At 42.5% G+C, this 15,735-nt stretch overlaps 1 protein-coding gene across 1 annotated transcript in view; it reads right to left on the reverse strand.

Moving 5' to 3' along the window:
- COG7 (component of oligomeric golgi complex 7) overlaps nt 1–15,089 on the reverse strand; it is a 20,035-nt gene extending 4,946 nt beyond the window's left edge. The window contains exons 1-13 of the mRNA XM_009698004.1: nt 14,946–15,089; nt 14,313–14,429; nt 13,970–14,138; nt 12,013–12,095; nt 11,111–11,233; nt 8,989–9,187; nt 6,729–6,856; nt 5,974–6,128; nt 4,672–4,788; nt 4,058–4,123; nt 3,102–3,288; nt 1,951–2,091; nt 1,405–1,488 (exon numbers count right to left, since the gene is read on the reverse strand). Of these exons, the coding sequence (XP_009696306.1) occupies nt 1,405–1,488; nt 1,951–2,091; nt 3,102–3,288; nt 4,058–4,123; nt 4,672–4,788; nt 5,974–6,128; nt 6,729–6,856; nt 8,989–9,187; nt 11,111–11,233; nt 12,013–12,095; nt 13,970–14,138; nt 14,313–14,429; nt 14,946–15,068 (1,692 nt within the window). The 5' untranslated portion in view covers nt 15,069–15,089. The remainder of the gene's footprint in view (nt 1–1,404; nt 1,489–1,950; nt 2,092–3,101; nt 3,289–4,057; nt 4,124–4,671; nt 4,789–5,973; nt 6,129–6,728; nt 6,857–8,988; nt 9,188–11,110; nt 11,234–12,012; nt 12,096–13,969; nt 14,139–14,312; nt 14,430–14,945) is intronic.
- Between the last annotated feature and the right edge of the window lie 646 nt (nt 15,090–15,735).

The following is a 15,735-nucleotide window of genomic DNA, read 5'->3' on the forward strand; positions in this document are numbered from 1 at the left end:
CCTGAGATCACACCACCTGCCTTTTCTTCTACATAGCACATATGCCACATCAATTTGTTTCTAAACTCAACTCTAGTTTTTTTTAGTTTTCAATTTTACTGCACAATGCAGTAGTGTTATTTCAAGACTACCCAAGAGAAAGTCTTGGCTCAGTCTAGGTCTGCGTATCACTCAGCAGCAGGACAAAGGGTAGATCTACAAAGATATCAGAAAACAAATGCTTTGTATCTGAAATTTTCTGAAGCTCCTGTTTGCCTTGGACAGGCAGAAACGTCCTTTGATTCCTCACAGAATCAAGTAACGACCATACACATCTCAGTTCTAACTTTCAGTTAAAGTGGTAGGTGAGCAGATTCAGCCTCTTACCAACCATTCACATCTCTCTTGGTGAACTGTGTTAATCAGAAAGCTACTTAGAACTCAGCAGCCACCTTCCCTTGAAGTTTTACCTTATACACTGCCCATCAGCTTTCTAAACCTCACAAAAGTCTCTCAGATAGCTAAATTCCAACTACCCATGATAAAATTGCCCCACAAATTGTCCCACAAATTGACTGACTGCCCATTTCTAGACATTTCTTTTTTTTTTTTCCCCCCAAGCTTTAAAAGCAGAGTATAACAGTTTGTAGGCCATAAGCCAGAGGAAACCAAAATATTAAAAGCTTTTGGTTGCAGTCTGTCCTTGAAAAATCCGATCCCTGTGTGATGCACAGAATGACAGGAACATAAAACAACTTGCTTATCAAATTATACTTTGTATTGAGATAATAATAGTAGCAGCTAATATTAATATCTGAAATGCAAATTTGGCAGTGACTTGAAACACCAACCAGGAGAATGGGAGAGCAATTTGAATGTGGTTCAAAGGAGCGCCTAGTCAGAAGGAATGAACAGCTCACTCTCCTTTTCCACTCCAACACCCCACTGCCAGAAAGGTTTCATTGTTATTCCATCAGAAAGAGAAACCAGGGAGTCACATGGGGATTAGAAGGCTAAGAGCTCAAGGCTTTTTTAACTTCGTAGTATGATTAAATCACTCCAATACACTTTGCAGGAGCTTCTCTGCTACATGAGCTGCATTACAAAGATATGCTCAGTATTCACCCCTACAAACAGAAGTTGGCATTTCCCATCCCATTACAAGAGTTAACACCGTAAACAGTGCAGTTCACTACGAAGAACCTCTCTGTGTGTTGCCGATGTTCTTATACTATTCCAGTATTTGACATGGATTTCATAAAAGCTACAAAGAAGGGCCCAACTCTAATGATGAGGGTTGACTACTGAGAGCATCTATCACCATCATATAACAATTTTAACAAATACAACCATTTTACAAAAAACTGGGGAGACACAGAAGATATTCCCTCAGCATTGGGCTTCCAGTAACTTGCATGCTCTTACATTGCTGATATATTCCAGAGGAGTCAGGCTGAAGTTCGGCAGGTCATCTGTCAGAGTCTCACCAATGCCACCAGAATTCCAACCCTGTACAGCAAAAAGTGCAGAATGAATCTATGACTTTCTGGAGCATGAAGTCTATCGGTATTCTAGGAAGGGGCCACCCAGCAACACGAACTGTGACTACCCAAGGACTTCTAGAAAGCAGAACACAGATGGTGAGAAAACTGCTTCCCTTTTCCTACCTCAGGCCCAAAACACGCACACCCTTCCCACACAGCTCCCTGTGGGAAATACATGCTCACACAGGTTAGAAGAGCAACATCTCAGACAAACATCAGAGCTTGCAAACACAGCTGTCTGTTGCAAATGCTGTGGATGAAGGGAGGTAAACTTTTCCACTGACTGTAGCTCATGGAAGAAATGTGATACCAGAGGGAAACATCCTGAAAAGGAGAAAGGTGAGTAACATTGAGCGGTACTCCACCCGAAGGTATCCCACGGGTAAACCGTGCCAGTTCAGATCAGATTGATGTACTCATTACTCACCTCCATCTTTGAAACGAGTAAGAGTTGTTGTTTGATGCGAAGAAAAACAGAATCAAAAGCCAAGTGGTGTGCCAGCTGGTTGAGGCGGCTTAGGGCAGATCGTGATGAAGACAACAGGTTGTGGTTACTTGTACCTTTTTCCTAACACACACAGACACACAGAAAAATGTTTACATACAGCAGTCATTAAACTGACCACAGAGAAACTATGTTAGCATTCTTAAATAAGCCTTTATTAGGCGATCCTAATACAAAAGAGCTTTCCTCTGCAATGGCACGGCTTGTTTCCTTTGGGATGCCCTGTTCCAACCAGTTATTCAAGACAGAAACTGTGCACTGCTCTCTGAAATGTAAAACAAAGAATTAGCATTACATTCCAGCCACGCCAGGCACCAGTACAGGCTAGATACTGAGAAACTTGCAGAGGAGATGGCAAAACTGTCTTTTACCCACAGGGCACAACTAACTGATCCTCTGCATGGAATTAAGCAAAAGTTTTACACGCAGGGTACCTATGGAATTTGACTATTTAGCAAAGACTTAAAGTCAAACATTTAACACTGAAGGTGGAGTTGCACACGCTGCAGGTAAATTAAGTGCAAAAGAAATCAAAATATTCTGAGGAAATAAGAGAAACTCATAACCGTGACTTCACTACTACACATGACCAACGACGGCAAACATAACGTAGATCCACAAGAAGATAACTAGTCATTCTACCCTGTTCACAGATGCATGCATGAATGATCTTGCAGAATTATATTTCAGAATGGAAACGGCAGCAGAGCGTAAGCAGCAAAGCAAGCCTTGAAAAGGCAGTATGTGGGCTCCAGAATTTGAGATGGCTCCAACACAATCTTCCCAATGTGTTCTGTGACAAAATCTCTCTCACCTGAGCTGATAAGGGCATGTTCATAAAACACAGCCAGGCTCTGGGGAGAGATGCAATAAGCCCAGAGTTCCTGGGTTTGGACATTTCATCTCTCCATGGATCAGTGTCTCTATGAGAGACTTGGAACACAGCCCATCAAACGGCTGCAGCTCAGGATGAAATGTAGTCAGGCTGTAGAGGGAATCCAGGTCTCATCTACCAAATGAGGGCCTAACAGCATCCTGCGATAGAGGCAGGTTTGCCCAGGCACCAAAGCTACCTTTAGAGTGTAAAGTGTTTCCATTAGGCTGGCATACTCGGATGGATTCTCCTTCAAAAGATAATTGTATTCTTGCCAAGGATTCTTCACAGAGCTCTTCTTTTCTGCAGAACTGGTATCCTGAAAGCCAGAAAAACTACAAGGGCTGTAGGAGTCCGAGATATACTTCCCAGCAGTTGATAAAATCCTGAAATCAAGTACAGAAAAGTCACCAGCAAAATCCTCTGAAATCAGCACTGTGGCTCTCGTGCTGGTCCAAGGACCAACGCTACCTTTATGTTATTTCAAGGGAGGGAGTATTCATTAGTGGCAGACGCTAATTACAGTCAACTCTCATGTCTACTGTGTGACTCAAAACTGCAAAAATATTAAGATGAAAAAGAGAGGATTGTTCTCTCAGAACATCTAGCGCATACAGAACAAACCCAGCCTCCTGTGCACCGCAGGCCACTCTGTCCTATACAAAGCATGGGCACTCAAGTCAGACTAAAGCATTTCAACATACAAGAGGCTGAACAGTACACTGCTTACAAGCAACAAAAGATCTATGTGCTGCCTGTGCTTGACGCTCCTCAAGTTACAAGGAATTGATCAGTTAAGGCACACCTAGACTCATTTCGGCAAATGATTCATGCTCCATGTCACAAGGGGGGGTGAGAATCTTGCCAATTGGATCTGGTGGAAAATTCCTTCCTGACCCCAGTCTGGCAGTCCATTTGATGGCCAGCCAGGTATCCAAAAAAAGGGATTCTTGTGACTGTCTCAGGGCACACAACTGAGTGGAACGTCTGTGACCCATCTCTGACATTTCAAATGATAAGGAAGGGCAGTGGGGGGAAATCACAGTGGTTCTGCTTTCCCTCCATGGCCTATGCAACGAAAGTACCTTGGGGTTTGTTTTCTTTCAACTTGGTACCTATGTTGACAGGTCATGAATTAAGTTCAGCAATGCTCACCTGTTGGCCAGTTGCTGCTCAAAGTCTCCACACTGACGAAGGAGCTCACCGCAAGTAGTAATTATCCTGGGAAAGAACAAGACAAAAACACATGTTGTCAGACTTGAGGCAGATAATGCCAGACCCCCCCCAGACAACCCATTTCAGACACGTGTCAAGTAATTATAAAATGCAGTAACAAAACCACAGCCCACGGGGACACATCTGTCAAGAGTTAATTTGGCTATTAACTCTGCATCCATTTGGTAACATACTGAATTTTTTTGCCCAACAGCCTCATCCACACACTACTTCTTGTCATCACGGCTAAAGCCAGCTCAGTGTCATTGGGAAAAATTCTAAGAGCTGCTGATATTTCAAGTGATATAATGTGCAGTCTTGCTCCAGACAGAGTGGGGAGCCTCACAGCACTTACTGTGCCAGCAGCAACCTGAAACCCAGTCACTAACACTAATGCTCCAGCAGCACTGCAGCTAAGTGGGCATAGCCCGGCATTCTGCACTAAGAACTTTGTATAAACTGACCCCTACTAATTCCCTTTCAACTTTGATACAAAAATCAGTTCCAAGTCAAGCAAAAAAAAAAAAAAAAAGAAAAAAAAAAATCCCCTTTACCGGACAGAGTTTTGGAATGCAGTCCAGTCTTCCTGGAAAAGGGAATCTGATAGGACATCATCCAGTTTACATTTCTTTCGTATGGACTGCAATGCGTTTGTAAAGTCAGACGTATACCTGTAACAAGAAATGGAGAAGAGATAAGCACCAGCATAAAAGGTTGGAAAGCAGTGTAACTGCATGTCTTGCAATTTGCTCATTCAGACCTCTACAAAGGCCAAATAAGAACCAGAAATATTAAAAGGAGTTCAGAAGAAACAGTGTTGTTCCATCCCAAACACATGGATGTGAAGGACTGATCAACCACAGCCCACTTAAGCCTGCACTAGAAGACAGGGAGAAACTCAGAGTAACACATCCTGTGTGGCTACTTCAATTTGCTACGTATGGGTTACTAGGAACTCTTCACTCCCATGAGAAGGTATGAATAGAATATTTTTGTTACCACTGATCACATCTCCTAGGAAAGACCAGAAAAAGTTTATGAGGCTACTGCTACTCCAACATCACTTGGCCCTTACTGCAGGAACACAGTGACAACAATCTCATGAATTTATTTTCTCAGCTACTCCCCAGATGAGAACATGGATAAAAATGAGAACATTTTGTTTTCTACACACCCCCCCCTTTTTTTTTTTTAAATAATGCCCATAAGCTGGAGGCATGCAGAGTGCTGTGTAACTGCCTATAAAGAAGGTGAGATCAGAGAAGTGTGCTTTCCTCTTCCCTCTTCCCCACAGGGCAGCAAGGTAACAGTTTGATTTATACCTTGTGAGCAGCTCTTTTGGTATCAGGAAAGAATAAGGAAGTAATCAGTACTGCAATACTATCTAAGTGAGCTGTCAGTGATGCTTTAAGAGAAGACCTCATAGTGAACCCCACTCACCCGAGTATCTCACACTTACAGGTAGATTCTGAATGAGAGGTCACTCGTCCCAGTAAGTATGTATTTCCCCACTGAAATCTACTTTCATCAGCCCAATTTGGTTTTGTCTTACTTTGTTTTGGGAAACATTTTCCCCTCCAAAAGTATTTATTAAAAATGAAAATTCAGCCCAACCAGAATAGAAAACAGCTGAGAAAAGTCTTTGATTTAGCCATAAAAAGCTTCCATTTTTCCCCTAAGTAACAGTCACTGCCTGTGAATGAAGGGGTAGGAGGGAATATCAGATGATTCATATTATGGTTATAGATACTTTCTGCTCTCAGCCATTTTTCATAAACAACAAAGTCCTTGGCCACAAACTGAATACTTGCTACTCCCTTAGGATAAATGCAGCAGTGTAACTAAAAGCACCTTACTTTGTGAACAGAGCTTTCAGGGCCTTAAGGAGTCCACACGCTCCCAGTCCATCAGTGAGTTTAATGCAATTGTCGATGGCTCCAGAAGCCAGAATGAAGAGTTTGTTGACTGAATGGTTCAGTTCCTGGACACAGTCAATTACTTCCCAATGCTCCTAAATAACAACAACAACAGACTTGAGCCTGGCTCTTCTTTCAGTGAGCGTCCAGGCATTAAAGAAAAGACACCTTGTGTAACACATCCTTCTCTCAGTACCCTCCAATCTTGCAAAACACTTAAGGGAGAGCAATGCTGGCTGCTCCCACGCTCCTGCACAGTGACTGTTAATAAAAGTCAGGCTGCCAAATCCTATGTTTACCAGATCTTCACGGAAAAACAGTTCTGCCAACAACACAATCTCCTACAAAAAGGACTTTCCTCCCCCACATCTGTTCTTAATAAATTCTATCGAACCTGAAGCAGGCTCTTGGTTGATATGAATATTTTGGTAAAGTCTTTCTCCAGCAGATCTACGCAGTGCCGGTTACTGCATGAAGAAGCATAAGAAAGGAGTTACCTCCGACCTGGTAGTACTGCTGAAATTAACTTCATTTCTTAAACCAAATTTACTTAGCAGTAAAAAATATATTGCAAACAGGAAACATGACCAAAAAATTAGAGGAGGAAAGAGAGCAATAACTCTGACAAAGAGCCTTGTATTTAGTAGAAGCTTCAAGCCTCTCCCTGTGTAGTTGAACAAAGATTGTTACATTACCAAGGGCACTGCACTGATCTGAATGAGGAGATTTTCTTCTTCCAGGTCTCCATACTCAAGTTGATAGGGCTTGTATGGGCCATACACCGCTTCCACCAGTTCCATCACTTTTACCAGGTTCTGCTCCTCTACAAACAATCAGATGTTTAGTCTACAAACAGATGAACATGCTACTAAAAGCCTTGTTTCAAGCAACATGCAGTAGTTCTTCAGTTAGAGCATGCTGCCTACACAGGCTTGAAATGTTGCCCAACAGCTTTAAGTCTCAAGTACATAGATTTTTTTTAATTTTTTTTTTTTTTTAAATACAAGGTTATTATCTCTACCTGCTTACTAAAACCAAGATGTTCTACCTTAACAAATACCTCCAGGAAATTATCACTCACTGCTCCAAAACAGCCTGGGTGACAAAAATCTATTAAATATTCCAACCTATAGTAGAAGGAAACCATGAGAGAAGTGAAACACATTACTCGCACAACTTAAAACAGTGGCACTCCTCATTTATCAGAAAGCTTGGTTCATACTTAAAATAACTGACACTAATTCAATTCACTTAGCACTACTACTTCATGGTGTTCATCAACCAGAGCTGAACATGAACCATGAACTTAGCATTTCAGTGCCATTCTGTTGAGCAGGGAGCTGCAAACCCAAAAAAACTCCCAGGTCTGAATGATTATTTCTCAAATCCGAAGGGGACACCAGCTGTTAGGATGAAGCTTTGCCAAACTCAAACTAGCAGCTAACCAAAATTACTTTGGATCCTGGATATAAGAAAAAACTTCTATGCCCTAAGGACAGACAAGCAATGGAGCAGGTTATCCCAAGTCTGTGCTATCTCCATGCTTGGATGTTTTCAAGATCAGACCGGACAATACCCTGAGTAACATGGTCTGACCTCATAGCAGACCTTGCTTGGAGCAGGAGGTTGGAGGAGATCACCTCCGGAGGTCCCTTCCAACTTGAATTATCCTATGAATCATAACTGAACCTTCCCCTCACATACACATACATAGGAACTGGTTTGACTCCGTTCTGCTGAGTCACCTGGCCTTCCCATTCTTGAGATATTTCTCTTCCCAAACATCTTCCTCCACAGCAAAAGGGATGGAAATACAGTTTTGAGGGTGTTTTTTTTTTTGTTGGTTGCTGTTTTTTTTCAGAGACACTCAGAAAACAGTTCAGTAGCTGTCTTCCTATTCCATCATCTTCCAGAACTTGACATCGTTTTTCCAAGCCCTTTTTAATCATTTCTATTACAAACCACAAATTAAGCTAAGCCGAGGATACAAAATGACTGACAAGAATATGCAATCACACAGACAACAAAATCAGACACGACGACAGTCACACTCCCTGAAATTGCCCAGTAATCATAATTTACATGATCAAGTAAGAATCTGGGTTTAAATAGCTCAAGACAATGTTATGAGGAACGAAACACAGGAAACACAGCATTAGGAATGCTCCATTGGCTTTAATTTAGGATTTTCCCATATCCAGTCTTTGAAGGGGCCCTACCAGATTAATAAAGGATTATAAATATCCAACAGTTCAAGCCAGGCATAAACCTATGTAAACACAGCACCTCGCTGCTTTGTGGTTTGCGGGAATTATTCATCAAGCCACGACCAAAACAAGATGACAAACATCACAGGGTAAGGAAAGCATAGGTTAGATTTTGAATCAAACACTGAGGATGCTCCTAGAGAATAAACTACCAACAGTTCAGAAATAATATTTGGCCCTGCATTTTCACCCGATTAAAACATAAGCCAGTAGAAACAGAAAAACTACAAAATAAAACTTAAGCATCCAATGGATGCAGCTTTCAAGCAGGTTTTCCCTTGTTTAGTAAGGTGTGACTTAATTCCAGGAAACTCCTCAACTTTTATGCTTTGTGATCTTCCACAATGGGTTTCACAGATAGCTTCTCTAAAGACATTTTCTCATCTGTTAGACAGAAGAAATACTAATGCTTGTAAAAGGAAAAGTGCTAAATATTATTTATCCTAGACAGCAAGCATGCTCGGAACAGATCTACTTCAGTAAACTCATTCAGTATTGTGTCAGTATCTTTAGCGCAAGATATACACATGTACACACAATGTATGCACATGTGCATATGCCACATAACGAGTCAATACTGTAGGAAAGATAATCCCTCCCTCCACGAAAAACTAAAGAAAATCCCACAATGGAACTTGACAAAGGAGATAACAGAACAGAATGACAATGTTTAGCTCAAGAGCCTTACTCAGGTTTGGCAGCATTGCTACTTCCAGCCCTTTGGCAAAGTGGATGGTGGCATCGTAGAGCTCCAGCAGCTTACTGAGCTTGGTTTCTTGGCCCGTTCTCTCCATGGCAGTGCTGACGCAGACAGGGATGGAAGGCACCAACGCTCCCAGAGTTTGAATCAACAATACAGTCACAATTTCATGGGGGTTCTTGAAAACCTGTGGTAGCAGAAAAGCTACTAGCAAAAGCACATTATCTCAGAGGAACAGAACAGGCAGCAGAGAACAGCAGACAGCTTTCAGAGGGAGACCCACAACCTACAAACCACATGTCACTGTCTCAGCAAAGACAATGACAGGCTGTCCCCGCTCCAAACTGAGCAGGGCCTGTCTGTCCAGGGGCCGATACCTTCTTCAGCCCCCCTGAACGAGTGCTGCAGCCTTCACACAAGCAGCACCACTTCCCACTCATGCCCACTGCAGTCTCCCTTATGCCCTTGCCACAGAGACCTGGGCTCCTAAAACAGAGGGACAGAAGAGGCAAAATAGATGGGTCTGCAAATGCAGAGAGGCAGGCTGCCTTAACCAGGGAGTAAAGAGTTGGGAGAGAGAGCAGCAGCAGCCCGACCTGGACTTTTTCACACCCAGCACAGAAAACTGTGCTGGGCATGTGCTTCTTTCTATTAAAGAATTAATATAAAATTACCTGTTGGTGAGAGACAGTGATACACAGATCAAGAAGATGACGTTTTGTGCACTAATAGATCATAGAGCCCTTGGATGACATGAGCTCCCAACCAAAAGAGAACAAAAACAAATCTGAAAAACCTCACAATGGGTAAAAAAAACAGAAGAGGTCGGCTAAGACTGCAAGAACCTTGCTGGCCTAGCACGCAGGACAGCCTGATTACAACAGTCTGGGTCAGTACACATTTACCATTGAAACTGTGCTTTGAATACCGTGACCAAGAAACTAGAAGATAGGTATAGGTCAAAAACTGAATTCAGAAGAACACAAGCACTACAGTAATTTGAAAAACTACCCAGCAGAAAAGAGTATTTGAAACCAGAGCACTCGGTTTACACAGGTGTGCTGGGAAAAAACACATCTGTTGGTAAAATATGAAGAAACAGTACTATATCAAGAGCCAAATTACTGGTCAGATAAGCAGAACTCTGTACTGGAAAGGCTAGAAAGACTGTAATCAGCTAAGATTTTTTATTTACCTGACCAGCCTCAACTCCACTAGCATAAAATATGTTACAGCCTTTTATTGTGACTTTTTTGTCAGCTGTTCTCACTCATTTGCTTTGAAAGCTGGGATCACCATGGAGAAGGTTCAAGAATTCTTCAGAAAGCAGAAGCAACACAGGAGATTGAGTGACATGAGCTTTGCCCCATGTGCCATTTCTCTGTCACAATCCCCAGTTCAAAGAATATCTGCTAAAATGTAAGCTGACATCTGACCTGTAATTCACATCGAATCATCAGGCAGAAAAAATACATTTCAAGAAAATACTGAGCTCCTTTGCAGTACAGGCTTAGCACTTGCACCATGCTTCATAACATGAAGATAAGAATCTCTTACCCTTCATGGATGAAAAACTCTTAGAGGCTCAACAATACGAACTTATTTCTTCATTTCACTAAAGGACAATAACTTTTTTGGATCCTACATTATTTTTGGCAGGAAAAACAAGTACACAGACTCCAAGGGGTAACAGCAGAAGTCCTCACGTCTTACACAGAGTGACATGAATCAGTCCAATATGACCTTGAAGGCTTCCTCCAGGCCAAGCGATAAAGCAATTCAGGCATTTCAAATGTCTTGCAACAGAACACATTTGCAACACCAATAAATTAGATTTTACTTAAGATACAGATGAAAGTGATAGAGCAGCTTTACTGTCAATAACACAGCAACCTTGCTGCTGGTAGAACACCAGAAATCAAATCTTGCCTGCAAGAGCTGGACAAGAAACAGAAAGTAGGTTGCAAGCCCTGTCTTGCATGGATAAGGTACAGAGCATAACTCAAAGACTGAGCATCAATGAACTATTTTCAGCTTTATGAGAATTAAGAGACTGTGCTTGATCTCGTCCTCTCCCATACACTGTACCAGTACTAAACAGTTACTGCACCTGTGTTGCCCACTGCAGCTGTGAGTGCCAGGTCCCAAGGAGCGTGTCATACAGTTCAGTCAACTGCCGATTTAAGCTTAAGTCACTTTGGCAAAGATCCTGCCACGCTGCCACCAGCTGCACCTGCAGGGGTAGCAAGAACCATTCTAAGAGGAGAACTGACAGTCCACAGATCTAGCTTTTGTTATTTCAAACCAAGAACTTCCCATGCAAAGCACTTTTGCTAAAACACAATGCTCACCTTTGCTCCTCTCTCCAGATTTCAGCATAACATTTTGCTATAATTCAGCACAACAGAAGGAAAAGACTTTCAGCATGAAGCTAGAGGCTCCTTAGTTGATTCAAAGATTTAATTAACATTGGTATTTTACTCATAAAATGAGACTGTAACCGATACCCCCACATAATAGTTGAAATACTTGGCAAGCCCCAGCCTTGAACTTAATCCTCAAAAGTCACAGTCATGAGAGAAATTTGAGGATCAGGTTATGGCTACAGAACTGTCTGGAATTCCAACTTTTAATCTTACCTGAAAAGAGTTTACAGAAGTCAGCAGCTGGCAAGTTGCAGCAATAAAGTTATTGCTGACATAGCCACATCCAAGAAAAGCAAAGCAAAACTATAAGGCACAGAGAAATCAAGCAGAACACACATATCCTATGTCTGCTGCAGGAAGGAACAGAAAGCCCTGAAAGGAGAATTACTCTTCAAACCCGGGGAGTAACCAAAGCTGCTAAGAGCCAGAAAGAGAAGTCGGAGAATGGCACATGGAAGGGAACAGGTTCCACGCTCCTTCGACAGGAAAGGTGAAGTACCTGATGCAGCAGCTCCCCCTACAGTCCAAGCCAAGCAAGAATTCACATTTTTATCCCTCCATAGTAAAATATTATCAAAACACTTACCTTGTGACATTTATAATAATAAGCAAGAAGCTGGGGCATCCGATCAATTTCGGTGAAGACTTTAACAAACGTTTTTGCCTGATCTAAACAAAACAAAATAACAGGCAGTTAACAGTCAGTCTCAAGGCTGAGGTTGAGACATTAGTCTAACTGAGCAAGAGAATTCTTCTTTTAAGGGAGTATGTATAATGGCCTGTACAGAAAGATACCCATTCGCTTTTTGTTTGCTTATCTTCTCAAATAGGAGCAGAACTGCCCAAAACCCACTCTCAAACGAGAACAGGTAGCAGACATGAGGAATGAATTTAACTTCTTAACCAGCAAATGTATCTGGTATTAAAGACGGATAAACCCACAGCATTTCCTAGAAGGAAATAATTATTTTCCAGAGACAAGCCGCTATCTACAAAACTATAACTTACGTCTCAAAGTCCTCAGCTTTGCTTTCACCACTCTCCAAACTGATACCTACACTAGCTGCCTCAAGACTGACTATTGTCGCAGTTAGCTCTTACACAAAGCTTTGAAATCCAAGTTTCTCAACAGTCTGTTTTGTACTGTAAGCGGGATGACTATAGTTCTGTCCACAAAATACATCTGGGGTTAGAGAAATTAGTGACGAGACCTTGTTTTTCAAAATGACATAGAAGGCAGAGAAACTAGAACACTAAGTAACTTGAAGTGCTCTTCATCTGTGGAAGTCACCGAATACAGTCTCTCTGGGGATATGTTTACAGACTTGCATTACATTTATAGGAGTCGGACTTCAGGAAAAAACGTGACTTCACAGTAAACAGAGAAACTCTGTTCAATAGGAAAAAAAGCCCGCGTCTCCACATGCCCAAAACACATTTTGAAAGAGAACGCAAACAGTGCTTAAAGTGAATTATTCTGAACAGTATGCCCAAGCAAAGGACCTGCTGCCAGCAGCTTTCTTGCACCTGTATGTTTTCTTGGTGGAGAACTCACAAAGCATATCAATCTTCAATTTACTTTCATCCTAAGCAGAGAAAGTATTCCAAAACATCATCCTTTGTCTTGAATTTGTCTGTAAAGGGTAATGCACTGTCACAGCAGAAAAAAGGCATGGGACCTACTGTGAAGCTGATGAGCACAGCCCAAGAGAAAAGGAAGCTGTGCAAAGAAGAAAAGCCAGAAAAGGAACGAAAAAGGGAAGAGAGAGACCTATGCAAAGGATTAAGCACATTTATTAGAAGCACAGCACATAGAGCTTCTTCCCTCCTCCGCTTCCTCCAGCTGTCTGCAGTCATGCACTGCTGCATCTTGCCTTTATGTAGACAATACATCCTGAGTGCTGTGCAGCAAAAGGACCAGAGCCCCAGATCCTCACTAGGAGCTCAAGGTGCACATAGATGAGAGGCAAAAACCAGAACAAGTATTTTTCAGAAGTTCTGTGACAGTAGGAGAGGGAAGGAAGAGAACAAAGAACAGTCCAAAAGTCATATTTTCTAAAAGAGAGTTTATAAAACGGCTTTTACAAGGTAGCAAGAAGTCAGAACATTTCCAAACAAAGTTCCTTTCTAATTACAACACCAAGCTGTAGCAGAAATGCCCCACAGCACTATGATAACGCAAAACCAGAGGCCTTCTGCTTACTTGAGCAGCGCTTCCCACTTGGACAGCATCCATGGCATAACTGAACTATGACAGCAGGGCAGCTCCGCCTCAGTACATCTACATGGCCTATAGAACCAGCTCATTTTTTCCTTATTTCCCATAGCGGCCACAGGTACACCAAACTGTAAGAAAATTAAAGATGTACTGGATTGCAGGCAGCTGCAGAGCACATAACGTTTCACGGCATCTGGCTCCACCAGAACAAGCACACAACCCAGGGCCAGGAGCCTTCAGGACATAAACTTCCCCACCCAAACATTTTGCTTCTTAAAGGCAATAAACTCTGCACTGATAGTAAATGACATCAAGAGTTACTGACCTACAGACTGGGAGTTAAAAGCAGCAACAATCTGAGGGCTGGCCATGGCCTCTAGTCGGTTCTTCAGAGCCTCAAGATGCACACACTTCTCCGAGTAATCTGGCGTATCCACAAGCATAGCCAGGCTGCTCTGCATACTTGTTAGTTTGGCCGAAATCGCAGAGACATCCTGCGACCAGGGAAAGGCAATCCAGTTACCGAACACGACCTTAGAAAGCACTGATACCAGTTTCATAACGACATTTTCCAAACAGGTACATATTTTAGAGTCACTTCAAAAACCTACGCAGTTTCCCTGGAAAGCTGCAGGCACAGAGACCAAAAAGAATAATGCGGTATCTACCTGTGTTTTAAGAGTCTCTTCAATGTCTGCACTTAACGTGCTCCATTTGTCTGCTTCCTGAAGTGATTCGGCAGCCAACTGCATTCTAGATTTCACTCGGTCAATCTCTACCAGGACCTGAAGCAAAAGAAGCATTATGTTGCCCACTGAAACAAAAGATGACTGCCACAGATACTTAAATTATGGGAATTATCTTTGGCTTGGATTTTAAAAAAAAAAAAGAGGATGAAAATATCATGCTGTTACAAGGAGGAAGGAGTTGAGTGAAAGAGCTGGAGATGTTAAATCAACTTCCAAAATCAAACAACAAAAGGTTAATTTGAATTCTGGATTTGTACTTTTAGTATCCACTTTGCCTCAAAATGCTATGCACCCCAGCTAACAGCAGGCAAAAATCTGGGCTGGAATCAGTGTCCCCTTTCAGGTAACAGCGACTCTGTCAGAAGTGAAACACGATCAGCTGCTCCTCAGAAAATGCAGATTGCACTGGCCTGTGTCATGCCCACTTTTGTACTATTAATGCTAAAAGAAGTGGTTTTGTCTATCTTCAGTTCACAAGATTGTTTAATATGAACAACTCTGGAAACTTTAGAATTTCACAAGTTACAGACAAACACTACGACAAGAACCTACCTGCATTGACTGAGCTGTGTCTTCTTCAAATTTCTTTATATCTTCTTTAACAAGGACCATTTGCTCCTTCAGGAATGTTGCCTCCTGTTTCAAGACTTCCACTTCCCGGAGGACTCTGGGCATGTTCTGGAGAGCCTGGTGGCTTGTTTCTACAGAAACACCAAGCAGTACAGTGAGGAGGGCCTGAGAACCCTCGCAGGAAAAGAGGGAGTTTTTCAATAATCTTATACAATCTTCAATACTTGGAAAAAAAAACAAACAACAAAACAAAACACTAAACAACAAAGCTTCAGTTGTGTCCTTAAAGTTTAAATATGTATTTTATCACAGAATCATAGACTCGTGTAGGTTGGAAAAGACCTTTAAGATCACTGAGCCCAACCGCAAGCCTAGTGCTGCCAAGCCCTCCACCAAACCACGTCCCTGAGCACCACACCTACACGGCTTTCAAATCCCCCCGGGACGGTGACTCCACCGCTTCCCTGGGCAGCCTGGGCCAGTGCTCCACAACCCTTCGGGTGAAGAAATTCTTCCTAATACCCAATCTAGACCTCCTCTGGCAGGGGCAGCTGTTTCTCAGCCCTTAGAGCAGATCTGTCAGGACACAGAGCTTACAGGAGCACAGGAGCCAGTACCACAGCGGGAGGAAAGGCTAACTGAAGGAACGAAGCGCGCATCGAACCCACCCTGACACGTTTACAAGCCAACGAAGAGGCACACCCGCAGAGGGCCTGGCGATGGCCGGGATTACGCCTCAGCCGCAGGCCCAGGCCCAGGCCCAGGCCCAGGC

This window comes from Cariama cristata, unplaced genomic scaffold (genome assembly GCF_000690535.1).
Source record: "Cariama cristata isolate BGI_N322 unplaced genomic scaffold, ASM69053v1 scaffold39863, whole genome shotgun sequence".
Taxonomy (NCBI): Eukaryota; Metazoa; Chordata; class Aves; order Cariamiformes; family Cariamidae; genus Cariama; species Cariama cristata.